This window comes from Lycorma delicatula, chromosome 6, assembly GCF_047948215.1.
Source record: "Lycorma delicatula isolate Av1 chromosome 6, ASM4794821v1, whole genome shotgun sequence".
NCBI classification, from domain to species: domain Eukaryota; kingdom Metazoa; phylum Arthropoda; class Insecta; order Hemiptera; family Fulgoridae; genus Lycorma; species Lycorma delicatula.
In genome coordinates, this window is record NC_134460.1 from 135,734,526 (window position 1) to 135,759,110 (window position 24,585).

The window sequence follows — 24,585 nt, forward strand, 5'->3', positions numbered from 1 at the left end:
TACGTTTAAACTGCTGTTTATTTATTAATCTCTTTTTATGATTTTTTTATTAAAATACTATTAACATTCGTTAATTATGCAAAAAATACGCGCGCACACACACACACACACACACACACACACACACACACACACACACACACACACACACACACACACACACACACACACACACACACACACACACACACACACACACACACATACATACACATACACACACACACACACACACACACACACACACACACATACACATCAAAACACTAACATACAGTTTTTATTAATAATAATTATTGGAACAATAATAATCAGTAGTAATAATAATGCCAAATAATAAATTGAAATTCTGTTTTTCAATTAACGCTTTCAAATACTGTTATTATATAGAGCAATAAGCCTTTTATCTCCATATGAATCTATCAATGGTATTTCAAATAATTATTATTTTTACGATACAACATGAATTTAACGCTTGCTATTAAATTTATTAATTTCATATTTCGCGGTTTTTTTTTAAAGACGGTTATATATCCGGTTGGAATATTTGTCGTTATGTTTCAGAATGATGGATTAATTTTTAAGAAATAACAGAAATAAAGTTGTTCGTTTTTATTACACGAGTGACGCTGGTTATCACAACTTAAATTGAGTATTATATAAAAGGAATAAAAAATAAAATGGACATGTAATATTAAATAAGAAAAAACGGTTCGCTCTCAACAAATTACTACTGAGAAGGAATATTAAATGGAACATTAAAGTCTGAAAATATACAAGTAATGAATTACGTAAAAAATTAAACTACTCTGAGTAAAATTTTGAGATATAGAAACCACCAAAACCAAATCTTCCCATCTCCTTGATCAATTGTAACTAAAGTGATCAACTGTATCAATGAACCATATTCAGAAGTTATCGCACCAAAAATCAGTTACTCTAGTTTAAAGAAATCAAGCAAAAGGAAATTAATGAAAAAATTTAAAAAGATTAGGTTTATTATTTCCCCACTTCCTATATGAAATTGCCCAAATACAAAATCAAAGTGACATACCTAATCCAGTGGAATTATTTAGTTAGTACTAGAATGTGACTTTGAGTCCAAAAACGATAGAAAACAAAAACAAGGTGTTTAACCTTTTTGCGAGTTTGAGTTAGACCAAACATCATCAGAAAATATCTTAAATATAAAAGGGATATTAGATTTATCTAAAAACTTTTATCTACTCTTTTATTAAAATTTTTAAATACGGGATTCGTAAAGTTTATTATTTGGAAAAATAATTATACACCGATCATGAAAACGATTCATTTTAAATAAGCAAATAAAATATTTTCTGAACATTCCTTCATAACTTTATAAACATTTAATGTTTTATGATTAATAAAAAAAGTTTACTTTTATAAATAAAATATTTAAAAAGAAAAAAAGCAGTTAAAAATTAGCTAAAACGAGTATTATTGATACCCCACTTTTCGTTTTCAGGCAAGAAAATCCCCCCATAAAAAAAATATATAGGTTTCTTTTTCCTCTTTTTACATAATAAAAATACTTACCCTTAAAAAAATATTCTATTTTTGAACATACTTCTAAAAGTTTTTCTCATTTAATTAGATTCATTTGGACTTCCTTGATGATTAATCTAACATTTTCCATCTCGCTTTTCATCATTATATCCATAACGATAACCTAAATCTTATATCTATTGGCTTGTGTAGGTAAATATTTAATATTAATGAAATTCCATAAAGGATAATTTAATTAAGAACTAGCAGACCCGGCAGTGCTTCGCTATTGCTAGGTTTGAGTATATATATATATATATATCACAATTGATTAAATTACCACAACTGAAAGTTTGATAAAACATTAAAAAACTGAACATTGTGGAACTACACAAAACTTTATCTTTCAATTAATCCCTTTTTCCTAGTTTTCTTTTAATTTCCACGTTCCGTTTTTTTCCTTTTTCTCCTTTATTCCGCGCGTAAATCGGTCTAGTTGTTTATTAGTGTACAGCGGACACACATACGAACATTACCTTTTATATATATAGAAGGAGAAAGTATGTTTGTATATTTGTTTACTTCGTAAATATCTCGATACCGAGGGCACCTAGCGGGTATAGTTTTTTAAAAATATAACTTTTCACCTAACTAATATATATATTCTGAATATGAGCCAAATCGGATCGTAAATACTATTTTCCGAAATATCTCGACCCCAGCGCCACCTACCGAATCAAATTTTTTGTAAAAATATTTATTTTCACGTAACTAATAAATATTATGAATACGAGCCAAATCAGACCATAAATACAATTTTTCGACTACAGCACCACCTAACGGGTCCAATCTAATTCAGAAAATTTTCACGGGCGTGCGCACAACAACTCACGAAAGTTTTATTGCAATCAGATGAATGTTGTAGGAAGGTATACGGACAAGAACACAAACAAATCTTTTTATGTATGTATAAGACTATCTGACCCGGCAATGCTTCGCCATTGCTAGATTTCAGTATTACGTGAACACAAATGAAAGTTTGATAAAACATTAAAAAACTGAACAGTAGAGAACTTCACAAAATTTTCTTCTTCTTTACCTTTTTCCCTTCTTCCAATCTTAACTTTTTCGCATCTTCCCTTTTTTAGTTTTTCCCTATCTCCCTATTCCCCTTTTTTTCATTTTTCGCAAAAATATTTCTTTTCACGTAATTTATATATTCTAAATATAAACCAAATCGAACCATAAATTCAATTTTCAAAACTAATTCTGAAACCTTCGTTGGCGTGTGCACAAAAACTCACTAAAGTTTCATCGCAATCGGATGAATGGTACAGGAATGCATACGAGACACGCAAACAAACAAACATTCATTTTTATATACATAAGATAAGATACAGCGCATAAGTTTTGCATTTATATGTAGAGTTCGGTATAAGTTTCATCCAAGCATCTGTAACGATAAATAATATGTAAAATATTACTGCCTTACACAAGAGAGTAAATAAAAAAACCAAATACAGTATGACAATAAACAACATTAAGACAATAAACTATAAACCCATCTGTTTCTTTACATCAGTTTTCATAGAAAACTGTTGTAACACTGTATTAATATAATTTTGTATTTTGTTGATCAACTAATTATTTTAAGCATTTTTAATCAAATCAACAATTATTGATAACTACTAGGAAAATTTATTATGTATTGCAGAGGTTAAGCAAAATATTAAAATAGAATTATTTAAATGTTTTATTATACTTTTGTGTAAGCTTTTTTTGTTATGAATAAGTACTAAGTACATGCTCACACGCATGTGTGAGCTTTTAGAAACATAGAGAATAAAATATAATTTATTTAATAGTTTATTTGCTGAATAAAAAATAGTGCCTATTTTTAAGAGTAATTTTCATAATTTTATGTTTAATAAAGTATAAAAACAAAACAATTATTTTTTAAACTAAAAATATAAAGAATTTATTTGAAATCTTTTCATAAAAAAAATTAGAAATAATTTGTTTGTTTAAAATTTTGTAAAAGATATTTTTTAAGTTCTTTTTCTTTAAAGTAATATTTCATAAAAATTTCAATACTTAAAAAAAAAGTTTAGAAGTGTATAAATTTAAAAATTGAAAAGTCTCCATTATCAGAATATAATGGTTTAATATATATATATATATATATATATATATATATATATAAACAACGATATTTGATCTACTAAATTAAGTTGTATTACACTCAGTAAGCAATTTAGAAGTAAATTACATTATAAAAATTTCAGCATTTAGAATAAGTTATACCTCTGGGAGCCTGAAATGAGTGTCTTAGTACAGATCAATCAAATACTTCAACATAACACACCCATACATATGCTTACATACACACAAACAGAAGCTAAGCAAATAAATTCCTTAGGGAGTTCTGAACCATTCTCGTGGGGCACATTTATATCAGGAGAAATAGTAAAGAAGCTGTTGCAGCTGTAGTAGCTGATTAAGTAGCATACCCTTATCAAGAATGCACTGCTCAATTTCTAATTAGATCATCCACCTATCTGGTTTAGGTTTGACCCTCAACTATGTTATAATAAAGAGGGAGTAAATGGGTTGGGCTTGAATCCCCAGAGATAATGTTATCAGTACAAACTGATAACATTAGAATACTGGTCTCTCTCTTGTCTATTTCCTTTTGCTCCCAGGGGAGATTTTAGTTTAATCTTTTTTTTGTTGCCTACCTTCTTACCTACAAGATAATAGTATAACTTAACTTATGAGATAGGAACTTCGTAAACAAGAGGTGTTTCTGCAGCAATGGAAACAAATTTAATAATAAAATATTTTTATAAATAAACAATGGGTTGAAGGAATTTCATAGAAAGTAATGTGTCAGAATGAAGATAGAATTCGATGATAAAAGTCTACAGAAAATGGTTCATTTTAATTACTTAAGTTATTATTTTGCACCTACCTAACAAATATATACTATATGTGTGTATACTATATGATTTGCTATATATATAGCAAATACATGGTACCATCAACAAAAAAATTGGAGACAAAGACTGAGTTGAAACTATACTTAAATTTTAAAAGATTATGGTACTGTATGCTTATTATGTGGATTATAAACGTGGAAAATGTCTGAAGCAAGTAGAAATGAAGTTTACAATGCAGTGATGCATTTCTGAAGGAAAATAAAAGGTGTGATAAGAATGGACTGTTTAAGGAATGAAGAAATTTGAAGAGACTTTAATTCCTTTGGAGGTGGTCAATGCATTTTCCATATCTATAAAATATACACCTTTTTCTTTATATCAATCTATATACCTCTTGAAAATAGTTCTTATTAGCCCAGTTGATAGGGGGACTCACTTGTCCTCTTTTCATTCCTGAATTCATATTGATCTGCTTCATTTCTTCTTTCGGTTTTCTGTTAAGAATCCACAGCAGAATCTTTAGTCTATACAAAATTAAACGAATTGTCCTATTATACTTATATCTTTTGTTTACTATCTTTTGTGCAGCTTGGAATCATGGTAGTTTTAGGAAAGTTATCTAGTCATATCCCACATTTTTAGATTGTACGATTATTATATGAACACATTTTCTCCATCTCTTTAAATACTTTTTCATTAAAACTTAATTAAATGTAATCAACTGGATTCCTACAGCTTTGCCGTCATTTATTTCTTTTATACTTTCATAAATTTCGATTTTATGATACTACTTCATCAATTTTCATTTCAACCTTACGTTCTATGGAAAGGACATATAACTTTTTGTTGGACTGATGTAGTTTCTCCATGTACTCTTCCCCCTTTTAAATATGCCCTCCTTTTTTTATAAAACTTTTTTGTTTCTACTGGCCACTTATTTAATGCTTGTACTATCCTTTTATTTGCCATATAGTTTTTACACATACAGTTTTTAGTCTTCTAAATATTTTATACTTGAGCATTCATCTGAAAGCTATTACTCTTGGTTTTTGAGTTATTCTTCTTAAATAATAATTAAATTTTCTATCATTTCTAACCTTCATCATTCTTAGTGTTCTTGTATTTCTTTTTGTTTTCCATTATTTTATGGTAATTCACAATTTCCTGATTATTCTTTGTTTAATTAAACTAGTTGTTCGTTCCACTGCTGTTTACATGGTATCTTTCATATTTAGCCAAACTTAATTTACACTATTGCCTTCTCACCTCATTTTGCACTATTGCCTTTATGTAAAAGTAAATTACTTTTACTTAATATTAGAGCTAACAACTCTTCTTTTTCATATTGTATTTAGGTAATTTACTACTTTTTTAACTCTCTTAAATATTAGTTTTATTTCTAATACCAGAAGTAAAGGATCATTATCAATGTTGAGTTTTTTTATTGCATTTCTGAATTTTGTTTCTGTAATTTAAAAAAAAATGATTAGTGATTTTTTTCGAAGAATATTATTTCTATAAGATTCATTATTAACGTTTAATGAATAATATTAATTATTATTGATTATTATATTGTTGTTTTTATTTTAGACATATATTTTCTACAAATCTCTTATGAATTTTAAACATATTTGTAGATTTTTAACTAATATAATTTCTACAGTTTAAACATAAATTAAATTTTATTATAGAGTTGAACAACTGCATGCAGATTTTTGATTTACATTTTACTCTTTTTATGCAATAAATTATTTCTTCACACACTTATAACATCTAGATTCTATTTGTGGTTCATATTGAGAGTTTTGTAATTTGGCTGTATAGAAAGAAAATAATAATTTATTATTATTTTTAATTACTCATAAACAATAATTTGTTATCTGTTTTCATCTCCTGGTGACTTCCATGTATCTTCTTCTAGTCTACTTTTATCATTTTTAACCAAATATTTGTTATAATAATTGTATTTTTCTTATAAAACCTCAACAGATGTTTCTCCTCATTTTGTTCAGAGCACACAGTCAATACTTACCCAGTACATCATTCTTTTCCCATCGCTACATTCCAATTTCTTGTTACAACAATCTGTTTTCCTGTTGTTATCCTATAAAAATCCTTACCTTCCTCTTCAATAATTTTTCCATTTGGACCATTCAGAATAGGTTCCCATTTGGAACTATTTGTACCATATTACCTATGCATATGCTTCATATGCACCATTTTCATATTTACTGGTATATATGTACTCTTATATTAAAAAAAAAATCTTTGGGTTCATTCACATCCTAACAACAATTAAACTATTACTACTAAAAATCTTTCTTTTTACACTTCATATTATTTCTTACTAATTATTCAATACCATTTCTTCCTTTCTTATTTCTTCAATAATGCATTCTTCACTGATATTTTCACCTCTTCCTTTCTATCTCACTTTAATTACTCCAAATATATCAATTCTGTTTCTTTTATCCTGTTTTTGAAATTTCACGGTTCTATTCATATCTTCTTTTCATCTCTTGCTGATTCTTTTCTAATAGTTGGTTATCAAAACTTCTCAAGTCATTAGATTTAATTACTCATAACTTCTTAAGTTGTTACTCCTGGAGATTTGAATGAAAAGTGATTTAACTACAGAATATTTGTCAGGAGATGACTGTTCATGATGAAAAAATGTGGAGAATTATCAGTATTTCATTGCCTTCCAACTATAGAACAGCCAACCCCTAATTTGGGAAAGAGATGCTTCTGTGAAGTTCTACATAGTTTGATTCCTAACTTTCAATCTGTTCAGCTTTGGAAGCCTTATAGCAACTAACCCTTTGCCACAGCTTTCAAGATAAATGAAGCTTGCAAGACCCACCATCAAAGTAGAATAATTGAACAGCAAAATACTTATCTCATAGATATGTACACACTTACAGAGATGAAAATGTTGATGTATGCAAATTTTCATTTTTAGAAAGCAAAGCTTATGCCAAGAATATTGACTCATCAAGATAGTAGTAGCTACTATGAAAGATAGGGATGACAGCCCCCTTCAATGAAATCTTTTTTATGAGTCTTCATTCTTTCTCATTAGTGTTAAATACCAAGATCATTCAGAGAATTTTAACATTGTTTTGTTGTAATATAACAATAATAATGAAAAAGTATTTGTTTGTTACTTTCAATAAAATTTATTTATCTTTCTATATAATCCTTGTTAAAATATTAATAACTATAATATCATGTCACTAGGGTTTTATTCCATCATTATAGAGAATAAGCTAGTTTTTCATTAAAAAACTAATAATTTTCTCAGCAGCCACTATGAATGCTTTCAGACAAATGTTAAAAAGAGCAGTAGAATTTTGGCAACATATGGTGGGTGAACATTAAATTAAACCGAACAAATTACTTAAAAATAGGCCAGGTCTTTTGTATTACATTGCATGTAGAAGCCAGTTTAGTGTTTTGTAACGAATTTTCATTATTTATTAGATGTTATTACATCTGAATGAAATCACTGAACAATGGATAATCTTCAGTAACATTTAATACCACATTTCATGTGTCCAGATTTTGATTTACATTCTTTATTTTTAACCCTTTGGCTGACAGCCATTTTGAAGTGGGTTGTGCCAAATCTGTCAAGTGTTTTTATCCTGGCATGCAGAGGAGTTATTGAAACCATTGTATATAATGTTATTTTCAATTTATAAATTTGAAAAATATACCATTTACCCAGAAAATTAGGTAGAATATGATGATATTGGTAATTTGTTGAGACAGCCATTTAAAACTGAATACTATCAATATACATGCAGAATTAAACATACAGAACCAATATACAACCCTCCACCACAATCTACTCGTAATTTTAATAAATTAAACGAGAATAAATAGTGTATAGATTGTTTGGTACTCTGACAGTTCTAGCACAAATTATGGGTAATGATATATTGTTACCCTTACATTCAAAGGGTTAAAGGGGAGTCTCTGAATGATGCTATTCCAATGATTGCATTTACTTAATTAAGGAAAACCAGTTTTTCAGATTATGTATTATGTGTAATCATTTAGATGGTTAAGAAATTTATCACTCTTTTGGAATGTTACAGTCAAACATGTATGGATGAAACACAGATGGTTTTAATTGAGGCATGGAGAGGGAATAATTTTTGAGAGCTGACTGCAGGGTTACAGATAAATAAAGAGGAGCAAAAGTTTTTTTTTGTTATGCTATGAATATACTACTGTAGGCTACCACTCTATTAAACATCTGTCAGCAAATTTAATGATGTTCTAAGCAGTCTTTATGCTAATTACATTTATATATATATATATCCACATTACACCCAGTGTAGGTGAAGCTAATTAGTTAATTGATCATATTGGCTTGCTTGTAATGAGTTATAATAATTATAAAATCAAACATAATTTAATATTATAACTGTAATCATTATAATCATCTATTATTTTATCTCAACAAAAATAGTTAACAAAAAATAATATAAAATTAACTTTATAAATAAATTGTTACTATTTAAAAAGCAATTTGTTTTTTTTCTTTCAAATATTCCTTATTTTATTTCAGCTAATGAAATACTGTTATTAAAAGTATTACATATTTTTTATCTACTTGCCAAACAGTTTTAAAAATAAGTATACAAAGATGCTGTTACAAATCTATTCATTTTATTTTTCAAGGTTGGTAGTGAATAACCATGGTAAAGTATACCTTTCAAGTGAAAAACTTATCCTATACCATTGAGGTTTTATTTCTCATTGTTTTGAGTTATTTGAATTATCTGGAATCCTAAATCACAAAAATGTAAATGTACAGTAGTGGTTTGTGTTACACATGTATATACTTTTTTTTTTACATCACTTAAAGACTGATTGACAATCATGAAATTTAATGTAGTAGAATGTCTTAGAGTGTGACGGAATACTTTTCCGTCTATAAGCATTTTAGTACAATAAAAATTTATTATTGTACAACAATAAATTACATAGATGTACTTTTATTCTACAAAATATTAAAAATTAATATAAAATGGATTTTCCACTTTAATATTTTGCTCTTAGCAAACACCTTTCATAGAAAATAACAAATGTAGAGTTTTCCAACCTACTTTACTCAATTTTCCAGGTAATAAACATATAAAACCACATTTTCCCATTAATTTAAGTTATAAAGGTTTCATTAGAGCTTCATTTTACCCTTGGAACACAGACTAGGGCGAAATATTTCACCAGCCATAACTGTAAAAAAAAGCATGTTTATCATATTACATATACTAATGTTGAAAATCATCTCTTGTTGTACAATTTAAATTATTCTGTATACACTTAATTTTTAATATTATGATCTTTGGCATGGATTAAAAACATGTAATTCAAAAGAAGAAGATAAAGTGGGTAAAATTATAAATGAAATATCTACAAACTGTGTTGGTAATTAAACTAAAGACAAACTAAGAGAAAAGCTAATCTGCTTAATAATATACCGAATGGTCAGTTATGTAGAAATAGTTATCTGAAATTTTTAGAATTCCATTCCTTTTTACTTCCTTGAAAGCAGTAAAGAAAGTACTGTGAACACGAAAAATTTCGGTTTTCAGATTTCAACGGAAATATCCATTTTAACCCTGAATCCATTTTCACTAGTTTCGGCGTGACGTCTGTTCGTATGTATGTATCTCGAATAACTCAAGAACAATTAGCCGTAGGATGTTGAAATTTTAGATTTAAGACTGTTGTAACATGTAGTTATGCACCTCCTTTTGATTGCAATCGATTTAATCAAAATGTCTAAAAAAGCCCAATATTAAAAAAAATTGGATTTTGGACTTTTCTTAACTGCAGTAATAAGCACTCGTTGAGAGCTTATCTATGATATATCAAAACTGCTATTTATTTTCATTGGTTCTAGAGTTATAGCCAAATAAAATTTTAATTAATGAAATATTTGAATCTTAAGGGAAGGCACATCGGTTCGAATCCGACTTCATCTCCTTTTTTTTAAATGTTTTTTTTTTTTTTTTATTTAAATATATTGATTTATTAATCATTTTTAACTACTCATTGTACAAAAAAAAAATTACGATGAAATTATAATTCAATAATTAAAAAAATACATATATACGAAAAACTATCAGAGGCTTTTAATTAAAAAAAAGTTTATGCACTTCTCATTTAAAAAAAAATGTGTGAATGTAATTTAATAAGAGTACAAGGAAATCATGTGTAGTCCACATCAGATTTTAAATTTAAGATTTAATCCTACCGTTTTGCAAAAATAGGGCTCCTAAAAGATCAAACTCATCATTTGGTGTGTGTAATATATAATTTATTCCTAAAACTAAATTTCCTGTCACAAGAATCATATGTACACTCTCATTTTTGTTCTAATAAGTTTATTTTATAATCAGTACATACAACAAAATGATAACTAGGATCGTTTCTGTGTGTGCATCAAGTAAAACCTACTGGAGAGATTTTAATAAAACTTTGCAGATTTATACTTTAGTGGCTTGGACATTATCTCTGTAATTAAAATTATCATTATATCTTAATGGGGGTTAAAATATTCAAGATATTCATTTAAGAAAAAATATTAATCCTTTTACTTCAATATATTTCTGTTAATATGGTAAAAGATATCGTGTTCATATCTATATACTAATAATCTAATATAATCTGTAAAATATTTAATATTTAAAAAAATTTATTAGTTTACTACTAGCTGTAGGGCGTGCCGTACAGCTATTTTGATTTCCGACCACCACGAGACATGCAGTAACGAGTCGGGAACATGTTATGAAACTGGTTTGGGAAAATTGTTATTTTAAATAGGTTACGATTAGTTTATTAAATAGTCAACAAAATTGGAGGTTGAAATGTAAAGTCTATGAAAGTAATTGTTATTACTGTGTTAAATTATAAACATTAATCAGTAGGTGGAAATTAATTACATTTTGTACTATTATTGATTTTTTCCATCAGTTATCCTAGTGTATTATAATTAAACTCAATTTAATTTAATAATTGATATAATAAAAATTACACGATTCTTTAATAAAACAGTTTTATTGCTAAAAACAAAATCATAGAAATCTACATTTCCCTGGTGTCATTCTCAATTTTGTAATAAAAATGTCATGGATATTACTAGTATTTGAATGTATGTGGGTGTTACCTTATTCAAATCATCACATTCCCCTGTGTACAGTATGAGTTTAGTTTTCTCAGAAATATATATAACTTTTTTTTTCAGAGACCCTTTCATTTGAAACTAAATACTAAAATTTTTTCAGAATCAATTTTTAGCTCCACTTATTAAGAAAAACGATAATATATTTTTTCATCAATGTAGTTTTTAATTTATCATTATTATTATCACTTTTTTTTTAGAATTAAATATCTCAAAATAAAAAGCACGACAAAAACACCGGCCGATAAATTTGTTAAAATGTAACTTATTATGAAAATAAACAAAATTAAAAAAAAAAACGAAATTAAAAACCGCATAAAAAAATTAATATTTGTTCAATTCCATTCTGTATTTCGTTTATTTCATGTCGGAGCCAGATTAAAAGCTTATCAGCGACTTATTAATCTTTCATTTATCACCTTCTTCTAGAAAGTGAAATTAAAATACTAAAGAAGTTGTTTTTTTTTTTTTAATACAATTTCATTTAAATATTTTTTTCAAAACTTTAATTTGATTTTTTTAATAGTTTTATTTAAAAAAGAAATTTTTTACTAAACAAACTTCCAGAACACTTCTAAGCATGAACTGAGGATGTTCGTAGAGCAAGAATACATTCTCAAATCATTTAAAAAAAAAAAAAAAAAAAAAAAAAAAAAACAAGAAAGAATCGGATTATTAAAGAAATATTTTCACGGTAACCCATTTATTACTCTTAATAATTGTACTCTTAATTGTAAGATATGCAGATGACAAGAAACTAAAAAATATTAAAATTTTTTTTTTTTAAATTATACATAGGAAGTGTAATTTTTTTGTTTAAAATATGTTCCACGTTAAATGGAATAAAACTTAAAACGGAACCACAAGAATAAAATTCTACAAAATAGAAAAAGAATCTCATAAAAACTGATAAATTCACTGAATAAATTAATTAATAAACATAAAAACTATCTAATTGACTTTACATTAAAACAGCAAATAATTAACATCTTACTGGTATTCCAGCAGCCAGTAAAATAAAATAAATTTTAAAAGTATTTTGGCAAAAAATAAATAATAAAGATGGAATTTATCCTGATTGGAATAAATAAATATTAAATAAAATTTATCTTCAGTTTTATTCAGTTGTCATTTAATATTTAATATATAAAACAAAAGTACTCAAAGAATAAACTTTTAGAATTATTTCGCTTAGATAAGCTGATCAAAAGTTAATATTCCAACCCGGTTAAAGTAGAGTAAACTGGACGAATAATTGATTTACCATTAACTTTAAGCTGATGGTTGTCACTGTCTTCATGATTAAATAAACACTACCGTCTTAAAATTTATTTGGGTGAATAATTAACAGTGATTAAGTTACAAACACGTAAACTTTTACTATAAGGGACGTTTTTCTCCGCTTTAAAGTACAAAAACAAAAGCTTTAAGGTTTCAGTATTAAAACGTTAGCATGAAAAAAATTAAATTGTAAAAAATAAACAAATTTAGTTGGCAAAAGTTAAGGAGAAATAAATGATCAAATATGTCTTTTCTAATACGTTAATAGTTGAAAAATGTAGCCGGAAGATAGAATAAATAAATAAAAATAGCTTAAAACTACAAAGTAGTGTATGAATATCAACAACATCTAGAATTTTAATTTGTTATACATCTTGGAAGTTTTCAGTGTTGATTTAAGGGAAGAATAAAACAGAAAAAAAGACAGTTTTAGTTGCGCACATTGCCGCAGATTGATTCCTTATCTTTCCCCTGACAGCGCCACTAGCAAAGATGCTTATCCTGAATAGAAAACCTTTTGTATTTTTCAGTTTGCTAAATCCCGGTCTGTAGCTGTAGTTCGATTTGCGTTCTGTAGAAAATTTAATCGTAATTCTCTTCCAAGTGAAAATAACATTTTTTTCAATGGCATAATCGGCTTAAAACGATGTCTATCTAAAGGGAAGAGTACCGGATGACCGAGGGTGTCTAAAGTAAATGTTGAACGTGTCAGGGAATCTTTCTTGTGTTGTTCAAAAATGTGATGGCCAAAACTAGAAAATGTCGGTGATGACAATATATAGAAATATTTTTAAAAACACTTACATACGCGTCCATACAGTTTAAAGTTGTTACAGGCTTTGAAGCCTACCAACTGCGCTGTGTGTTCCGACCTCGTGATTGAAATGTGTTTAGTGATTTTTCATCATTTCATCTTAGTAGAAAAGTTAACACACATATTACCCGTATCTGATTTTCAGAAAATCCTCATAAAATCTTACAGTGCAAAAGGGACTCCCAAAAATTATTATTATTATTTTTTTCTGTGCAATATCCGGATGACAAGTTTACCGAAGTACTTTTTCGATGAAGCAGTGGTAACAGGAGTTGCTTATTTGGATAAGCTGCGTACATGGAACTTTTCTTAAATGCAAGAGAGACCAGGAAATTTTATTTGATAATATGGTGGTGCATCACCTCAACTATATAACTCTGTATGGAATTGATTGAATGACGTTTTCCCCGACTGCTGGATCAGTCGATGACAGAGCTGTTTGGGGTGGCCTCCGAAGTCATTCAATTTGACCCATGTGAAATTTTCTTTGATATTTTATAAAGGATCATTGTATCTGATCCTCGATTTACTCATCTATCCGATTTGAGGCAATCGGCTGTCGCTTCAATTACTACAGAGATGCTGGATTATGGGATGAACTTTCCTCTCGGTTGGGTGTGACACGTAACGAAAGATGCTCACATTTAACACTTGTCGGAATAAGTTGTAAGCGTTATTATTTTTTTTTTGTGATTCATTACTGTAAGCCAAAGTTAAGAAATAATAAATAGCTTTAAACAGCTATTCATTTTTTTTGAAATGTGTTATAAATTTTAGTATAATTAACAAAATTAGGTATCAGAAAATTAAAAAAAGATTTTTCCAAAAATAAATTATTTTAATGTATGTTCAATAAACAGAAAAAGCTTTTTGACTTTGTATTTGCAAACTATTATGCTTTCTCAAGAGTCTACAAATTTTATTTTTGTTGATCACTCCCTCCTATTTTTCACATCTAGCAATGAAGAAATGATATTATTATAAAGATCTAAAAAGGGAAGGACTTTTAAAAGGGATTGCTGATAAATAAGGAATGCACAAAATAGGTTGGCGCAATATCACATAATCTTTTATTAACATTATTACCCAAAATAAGTTCTACAAATATGACTGATAATTCACTCACAAAGTCAATTGACATCTAAATACATTAGATAGTTGATAACTTATTTCACCTGAAACTTTTGATACTAACTATTCCTTTTGACACTATTTTTGGATTCCTTATTGAATTGTATGGAACATTTTCTGGGAGGGGGTGAATAATTTGACTTAAAACTCTTCAAAAAATGTTATTAAAGAGAAAATTTTGTGGTATAATTATTATGTAAATAAAATATTACTTACACTAGACAACATAAAATTTGTATCTAACATGGTACACAAATTTTCTTACGGTAATTTGGGGACTGATTTCAAATATGCTATTGAAATTGTGTTAGAACGAAAATGTTTTACGTAAATTGTAAATTTGTAAAAACCTCTTGTAATAAACTCATTTTGATTAACTATTGGTTACAATTAAGAATAGTATTAGTATAGAATGTATTTTTATTTTTAAACAATATGCATACATATTTAATAAAAAAAAAAAAATATATATATATATATATATATTTATACACTATATCAAAAGTAGACACGTACAAACATATCTGTACATATCATGTAGACAGATCTGTTGTTTCCTACTACAAATCTTAAATCTTATTTACTTTAGCTTTACTTATCTATAATGTGTTGTATTTCACAGAGGTATTAGTGTTTTGCTATATTTCATCAATTATTTATCATACAAAAGTGATTTTTCTTATTTTTATTGGCTACAACATGGTTCCTACAAAAGTTTGTAGATGTTCAAATCGTTCAGACAATTTTTGTTATGTCTGTGTTAAATTTACGCCTAAATCTCAAAGAAAGACTACTTCTAAATTGATAAAAAACAGCATATACATTTTATTTTGATTGTGGACTCTGAAAAAGATAAAATCTGGCCGCCTGATGTTATCTGCATATCGTGCTGAGTAACTCTCTAACTGAATGGTTGAAAGGGAAACGACCAGCATGCTATTTGCTGTACTGATGGTTTGGCGTGAACCTAAGAACCACTTCACCGACTGGTTTTTTTTTGTCTTCAGTCATTTGACTGGTTTGATGCAGCTCTCCAAGATTCCCTATCTAGTGCTAGTCGTTTCATTTCAGTATACCCCCTACATCCTACATCCCTAACAATTTGTTTTACAAACGTGGCCTGCCTACACAATTTTTTCCTTCTACCTGTCCTTCCAATATTAAAGCGACTATTCCAGGATGCCTTAGTATGTAGCCTATAAGTCTGTCTTTTCTTTTTAACTATATTTTTCCAAATGCTTCTTTCTTCATCTATTTGCCGCAAGACCTCTTCATTTGTCACTTTAACCGACTGGTAGTTTTGTATAACAATTATATTTGAATTTTCATTCAAAAAAAGAAATTTCATAAAATATGCAGGTGTATCCTCAGCTCATACAGCTCAGGATGTATCCTCAGATGTATCCTCAAGTCGGTACCACACGGAGAGGAGTTACCTGTACCTGTACCCCCATCTAATCCGACATTTATAGAAGAACAATCTGAAAATGAAGGAGATTATGTAGAAAATTTTGAAAAATTTCTTTCTCTATCTGATGAGAGACCTCCTTATTTAACTCAACATGAACTTAATAATTTACTTCGCGATTTAAAGTTATCAAAGCTGCAAGCTTAACTTCTGGGGTCTAAACTGCAAAAGTGGAATCTTTTAGTGGAAAAAAACAGTTGTGTTTTAAAATTGTTTCAAAACAATAGCGTTTTAATTTTACTACTACTAAAACACGAAATAGAACTCTTTCAACTTATTTTACTATGAAAAATTCATTGTGCGTTTGTACTGATGTCGATGGCCTGATGAAAGAGCTTGGATTTCACCACATTTCTAAAGAATGGCAAAATTTTAAAAAGATAATAAATTTCCTTATCGGAAATAGTATGTTCATCAACCATTTAAAAACTGTAGGGGTTATTCCAGAATATCACATCAACATTAGATCAACATCCTCGAGGCTTGTAGACATTTATTAACGAACTGTAAGTGCTACTGATCCAATGAAAATTACTTTTTAGAATATTATTTTTTCCGAGAACAGGTCTTGATTTGATAAGCCTGGAATTGCGTGTAACTTAGGTTATATAACTGAGCTAAACCCGACATCTTTATCAAAAAAATAAAAGTGATGAATAATATTATAAGTGGTAAGAAAATAAAGTAATATTTAATTCCTTTTTCATATTCTAACAGAAAATATAATATAAAACCGATCAGATTAAAATAAGATTCAATTTTGTATTTAAGTATTAATTATTTTTTTCCATTTACAGTATACCAGTGGAGTGGCGAGAAGGAGTTGCTGTGTACAGTCAGTGTCTCATGTATGATAGGAACTATTCTTCTGTAGTGGGATTACAAGAATTTGAACCACCGGATAATGCTTCTATATCTCCGTGTCAACACGGCTGGAGTTTTGATTATTCAAGATATGCTGCAACTATCGTCACGGAAGTAAGTAAACTAGTAAATATTATAGAAAAAAAGTAAATGTTTTATTTATGAATTCATGTAATTATTTATGGTTATGTATTTTAGTAGAATTTTATTTTTCAGTAGAGACATTATAATATTTACAATAAATATCCGTTCTTCCATTTGCAGGAAATTCTGTTGTTTTATTTCATCCTATCATTGGGAAAAAAATACGGTATATAAACATTATTACGGCTATATAAATAATGATAAAACAATCATAAAACAATTTTGTATAATGCTGGTTAAGGACCATTTTCTTTCCTCTGCCGAGGAAAGTCCGCTATTGGAGGAAAGGGTTCCGCTATTTGCTTGTATAGAGCTAATTTTAAAACAAAAACGAAAGATTAGAAACTAAAATATTTAACTTGTCCTCCGCCTCTTAAAAGGGAAATAGAAAATTCTTAAATATATTTTTTTTGGAAATATTTATTCTTATTTTAATAAACTTTCTATTTTGTTAAATTAAAAAATTAACCACAGCAGGCCGACAACAGTTGAACCATATATCAAATTTGTATCTTTCAAAATTTTCCTCCAATGAGATTATGTTTTGAGGATTATGAAATTACACAGTACTTTCAAAACAAATTTTCGTGTTTTTCGAAGTCAAAGTTTTACATAAAGAATTTTACTAGATATTATTTCATGGATTTGTTTGAATTAAAACTAATTAATTTTCGTTGCTACAGTATTATTAAAAATAGTTGGGATAGTTTTACTTTTTATAGTTTTACAAAAATTAAGAGTTTAATTTCATTGCTATTTGACCGTTTCATGAAATGGCTATCTAGTAATATTAAAAATCACAATATTAATATTATAAAATAGTTTTATGTAACTGTTTGTTACAACTTCCATTTGTTTTAAAATGGGAGTTTTCCCCAAAAAATGATCATAGAACTATTAGATGTTTTCGTTGCTATGTAATACCGTTGCAGTTACAAATCCCAATTGGGTCTGAAACAGGGGTTTGCTATAACCCCTTTTCATTCTCCAATTATTTGTGTATCACGATCGTTGCAGGAAACTCTGTTGCTTTATTTCATCCTATCTCTGGGGAAAAATACGGTATATGAACATTATTACGGCTACATAAATAATGTCTATATTGCAGTATTTTTAATTTTATTAATATTATTTTATTATTATAAATTAATCAGCAAGATTTCTCACCACTTTTTTTTTTTTAGATTAACATAAATATAATGTACAATCATTAACATGTTTAACATTACAATCAATCTACCGATCAATTGACCATTTTTAAGTAAAAAAATATGTATTTGAAGATGGACTGCATTTACATGATGTATAGCGACATAAAATAATTTTTTATTGTATCGTGTTTATTTTATAAATATGTTTATAAAAATATGGATTTGCATGTTAATTTCATTAAATAGACTTACAATGCAACACCTGGAATAAATAAAAAATTGGCTGTTTTTTTTTAAAAAAAAAAGGTCAAGTTTAGAAAAATGAAATTCCAATGACAATACATCATTGGATATCATCCAATGATACAATTAATCTTACAACTGATGTGATAGGATTCATAATTACAAGTTTTTTTGTTTTTTTTACAAAAAGCTAGGACAAGTTACAACACAGCAAAGAAATTGGGGAAGTGTCTTTAAATAAATATCTCATTCTTGTTGTAGGAAGAATAGTAGCTAAATATCCTGTCGATGGAGAAATAATCATAAATATATATTAAAATAATGAGATATAAATTTAAGATAAAAGAGGATTAGGTGACTACTAATTTTAAAGAGTAATAAGCTATTACGAAAATTTGGGGCAATGAGATATGGTCTGCACACATACAAAAATTTATCGTATATAATATATAATAATAATTTTAATATTTTTATGATTTTTTTTTTTTACTGACTTTTCCAAAAAAAGTACGGTATTGCATTCGGTTGCATGTTGGGACTGGGGGTGAAAAAGAATTTACGTTTCGAGATATGAGGAGTACAAAAATTCCATTCACTTAAATTGGAGTTTCCTTACATATACGTGTAGGCCTAAGCATAAAATTTTGCGGAGTAAGTATACAATCTCCAAAACTACTAGATAAATTTCATTGAATTCTAGATATGCTGTAGTAATGTGAAGTTGTGCATGTGAAAATTTGGTGAAGATTGGTTGAGTCGTTCTTGAGTTAAGCTTAATTAAAGGTCGAACAAATTTGAACGGGACAAGTTAGAAGCGTGTTTCGTTATAATGCTGTAAGTTGAAATGTTGACGTTTCTTTATCTGCGGTGTCTATTGTTAGCAATATTAAACCAAATAAAAAAAAAGATTAAAATATTAAAACCGAATTAAATTAACGAAAGTGGTTTGAGAAGAAATGCGCAAGATTATTTTTAAAAATGTAATAATACTCGGTGATAAAATGGCTGAGTAAAAAATTATAGAAAATTTTTTAAATAATAAAATAATTATGTTATAATTTATTTAAATAGCTTTTTATTAATTAAAATATTTTATTACACTATCATTTCTTTATCAACATTTGTTTTTTCTTTCATATTTACGAGCATGTATTTATTTTCTATTTATGAATTTAACAACATTTTGTCCTGCCTAATCGTTGTATGAAGTCGTGACTATAATTTTTAACTGCTAACAGAAAGTAAAAACATTTTTTAAATCACAGATTAAGGTTATATAAAAATACATTTTAAATACAACTTCCTACGCACGATACAATTTAATGGGAAATAATCAAAAAAACTTACAAGTATCTTGCATCTGGTTGTTAGTTACAGTAACGGTTATCGCATTAAGTTGACGCTTGTTATATGGCAGCTATTTGGCTGACAGAGTGTTCCTAATTGCTACGTTTTAGAAGTATATGAAAAATATGCGCAGCAAATTCAATGGAAATTTAAAAAGCTCAGGGAATTGTAGGCCTACGTTGGTTACTAAATTCTATATTCATCATATTTTTTTTTTTAGAATGTGCAGCAAATCAATAACAAATTTTAATTATTATTTAATTATATTTATATTAAATATTATATTGTGGCCTCCCAACCAGCTTCTGTTCCATAGACTGTTCCTATACCTCGAAGATTCTAATGATTTATCTTCATCGAATAAATTTTACAACCTTCCAGCGAAGGATAAAGGGGTAAATGTGAGACATTTAAAACTCTCAGACCTCAACCTATCATGCTATATGGGATCACTTTTTCTGAGGCTTTATGAACTAGTGGACACAATTGTAACAAAGACCGACTACAACGTGCGGCTTGTCGGTGCCAAACAACTACGATTTATTTCAAAGGATATGAGGTGTACAAAAAGATTATAGACTTAGTTCGTGAGCAAGGGTTAATTGGATATACGTTCACAAGAAAGGATGAGCCTTTCGAGGTGTCAGGAACCTACATTACTCCGTTCCTGTGGGAATGATCAAGTAGGGGATAGAGTGGCATGGTCATAGGGTTAGATGTATACTGAATGCACGTCATAGAATAACCAATGATCAAGTATCGACATTTTGTTGTATACTTCGACCTCAAAGAAAGCAATATATCTATCTTTAACTTGAACTACGTAGCTAACTGTGGTGTTTCATTTGAAATATCAAGAAAGACGCTGGATTAGGACAATTTATGCGCTGCCAACAGTACGGTCATACAAAAAATAATTGTATGCAAATCTTCCATAACGTGAAGTGTGCAGGCCATAGAATACAGACTGTCCAAAAAAGGAGAGTAGCACTCCTTTAGAGTAACTCTATGTAAGTCAGATCACCTGGCCAACTACAAGGGTTACAGAGTGTATAGGGAAATTCTAGAAAGGAGAGAGAGAGAGAGAGAGAGAGAGAGACAAAGAGTGAATTGCAGTTCTGCAAATAATCCTCGAATTTAAACAATCTGGCGATCGTCTAATTTTGACTCACGTACTGCCAATTTCCCTTCGCCGAAGCGAGGAACGACTAGGAATTTGGGTGCCGATTCCAGTACTCTCCTCGGATTGTATGCTTCAGTGGTTGGGTGTACCTGTGGGGATGATTACAAATTGGAGAAGCTGGCCCCCAATATAGACTTAATAGTCAAACAAATAAAAAGCCTAACAAGCTTACTCAACCAAGTGATCGCGAAAATCTGCTTAACAGCTAGATACTTCTAAAGATCATTACATGTAACATCAATGACCTAGTTAGTCGAAAGGAAGAATTAGAATCTCTGACACTTACCGAATCATTATACGTCATTCTGAAATCAAAACCGAACTTCACTGACCGGAATTACCTTTGGATTCGTGCTTTCTCAGTATCTACGACTAATCATCCAGCTGTCAGGGTACACTAGAGTACTGCGTTGTTAGAAGTTCCTTGAGACATCACCTATCTTGATACAACTACCTGCGTTAAGCACAGTTCAAATTCAGGTTACCACCGTCTAAATCACAGACTGGCTGGAACTCATCAGATTATCTGTAGAGTACTACCCTCCTTGCCATGCGATAACGAGTGAATTGTTTTCGGAATTCTTCGCTACCTTAGGTTCCCAGTTTATTGCAGGAGAACTGGAACGCGAAGGATTTTATATGCGAGTTCAGGTTTGCAACGTCTCGGGATAGAACTTTAAGGAATTGCATTCTCAATCTTCATCTCAATGTGGTCTCAGGATTGCAACGTATTTACTGGCCTACAGACCCCGAACTAAATTATCGGACTCACTATATTTCTACGTAATTTAGGGTATGTCATCTCTATACACCTCGGTTCAAAATAATTACTTTTATATATAAGATGAATTCTAATTACCTCAACTAACTGAAAAAATATTTATTATGTAGCATAGTTTATTAAAAAAAAGACGGATTAAAGGTTGTTACTTCACTAATACAAAACAAAGATATAGAAAAAACAATAAGAAAATCTATCCGTCTTATTTTTATGACGTACATTTATCTGGAGTAAAAATCCAATAGTCAATTTTACTTTCTCTGGAAGTAAATATATTTATTGTATAGTTTACTACTATGGTATACAGCATCGCTAGAAGGGCTTTCCTTTCGTAGTGTCTCGTGTATCCAAGTTATTTTCCAAGGAAATGGCTACGATATTTTTGTGAGAAATTTATTTCTTGTCAAATTGCTTGTCTATAACTGTTAGATTGTGGCTTATAACTTCACACGTAGTGTACTACTAAATAGGATATATTTCTACATTTTCTTTCTATATTTCCAGCTTTAATTATGCTTATGGAGTGAATTAACCGTAAAAAAATCTTCCCAGTTTAAAACAAAAACAAAATTACTATAAAAAGTTTAGAAATCATGGAAATGTTTTTAGCAATTTTTTGAGTGATTTATAATTTCGGAAACAAAAAAGAAAATTATATTATTTCATATTTTGTAATACGAGAATACATTTTTTTACGAGTCTGAAGAAGCTTAATCTAGAGTAAAAGCTAACTTAGAGTCGTAAAACGTATATAACTTTTACTTTAAAATAAAAAGCATGGTAGTCGACTTAATTTTTTTTTTTTTTTATTTATTTATTTTTTTTTATAATATAGTACATCATGGTAACAAAATTGTTTTCATAATGTGAAAAGAATTTTAAGTAGTTTGCTCTCTAACATATCCTGCGAGCCCAAAGGATAAAAAATAACAACCCCCGCCCGGTTGTTATTTTAGTGAATCCTTGTGTTATATAACAGTTTTCGATTTTATAAAAAAATTATTTTAAACCACTTTCCAACTGCAAAATATTAAAAGCTATTTAATAAAGCGACCATATTTATATCTAATAGAAAATAAATAAATAAAATAAAAAGTCGCTTGAATAAAAATATAAAATAAAATATATATAGCTTGAAATATAAAATATTTATTGAATATTATTGCGAACGAGGAGGTTGGGAAAAAGCAAAGAAATTAATATAAAGAAACCTTATGAGAAGTTACTTTGTAGAAGAATTTTTAACTGCAATTTAACTGTTTTATTTTTATTAAGAGTCTTTAATTTACAGTTATAAACAAAAAACCTTGTAAATAATTATTGTATGTATTAGGTGGTTTTAATCAAAAAAGATAGTTATTATACACTGAAATAGGATTGTACTTGAAGAAGGATGCAAAGTATTATGTTAGGATGTATTGCTGCATGGATATGAAACAAGGAAGATAATAAGAACAAGAGAAAAACAAAGGTTGTATGAATTTCATGCAAGCATGAAGGAGATTGGAGACGATTAACTAGACAGACAAAATGAAAAGAGAAGAAGTAATGAATAATGAAAATTGTGGATGCTTTCCAAGATAATAAAAAGCATCTATTGTAATATCATTAGATAGGTAAGTATATTTATTTAATGAAACATCCCAGGCATTTGCCTCGTAAATATTAATTAAGAGAAGATTTATTTAAATCTGTGCTAGAAGATGGAAAAAAAAAAATCAAAAAAATTACTAAAAGGAAATGAGAATTATGAAGACCTCAAAACTTAACTGGGAATAAAGAAGAATAGTGGCAGACATGGTGCAAAGTGCTTATCTTGGAATTATTTGTCCTGCGGCAAACACTTCCATATGATGATGATACAAGCTATCGTAATAGTAATAATAATTAGTGGATTTATATAATAATTTTATATTTACGTAATTATGTTTTTTTTTTTCTTTAATAGAGATAATGATCTGTAAAACTAAAAGCTGTTCTAATTTGTCTAAAAAAATCTATTTAAAAAATATTTTTAAGTTAATGATGAAAATTATTTTTTATTGAAGAATATTAACTTAATGAGTTTTAGTTCATTATTATTCAGTAGGACTGATTTCACGTGGTAATTTGATGAATAAAATATGATGGTGATGAATGGAGTATATTGAATGATTGATGAAACGAAATAATTAGAAAAATATAATTACTAAACCGTAAGACATATCGTTTATTTCAAATCATGATTTTCATTAAAATATTTTTTTCCTATCAAATATGATTGATCTGAAATCTTTATAAAATGTTATAATTTATGTAGAAGTATATTAAGGTATATAAGTAAATAATTCATTAATAAAATACTTATTTCTTATTGAGAAATATTTACCATAACATCTATTTTTTTTTTATACTCGTATTATTTTAACTTCCTAATCTAGAATTTCTAAATATTTTTCACAACGGTCGAATTTAAAATTACAGCAAATACCATAATGCTACAAAATACTCTTAACTCCTAAATCCTTTACCATAGTTTTCAGTAATATTCTC

The 24,585-nt window shown here is 28.4% G+C and overlaps 1 protein-coding gene and 1 long non-coding RNA gene across 2 annotated transcripts in view; one reads left to right on the forward strand and one right to left on the reverse strand.

Moving 5' to 3' along the window:
• Nucleotides 1-24,585, forward strand: part of Balat (Beta-alanine transporter) — a 923,597-nt gene that overhangs the window by 235,565 nt on the left and 663,447 nt on the right. Inside the window, exon 2 of the mRNA XM_075369712.1 lies at nt 17,138-17,318. Coding sequence (XP_075225827.1) covers nt 17,138-17,318 — 181 coding nt within the window. The remainder of the gene's footprint in view (nt 1-17,137; nt 17,319-24,585) is intronic.
• The window catches only part of LOC142326981 (uncharacterized), a 432,491-nt gene that overhangs the window by 132,449 nt on the left and 275,457 nt on the right, over nt 1-24,585 (reverse strand). The window lies entirely within an intron of this gene.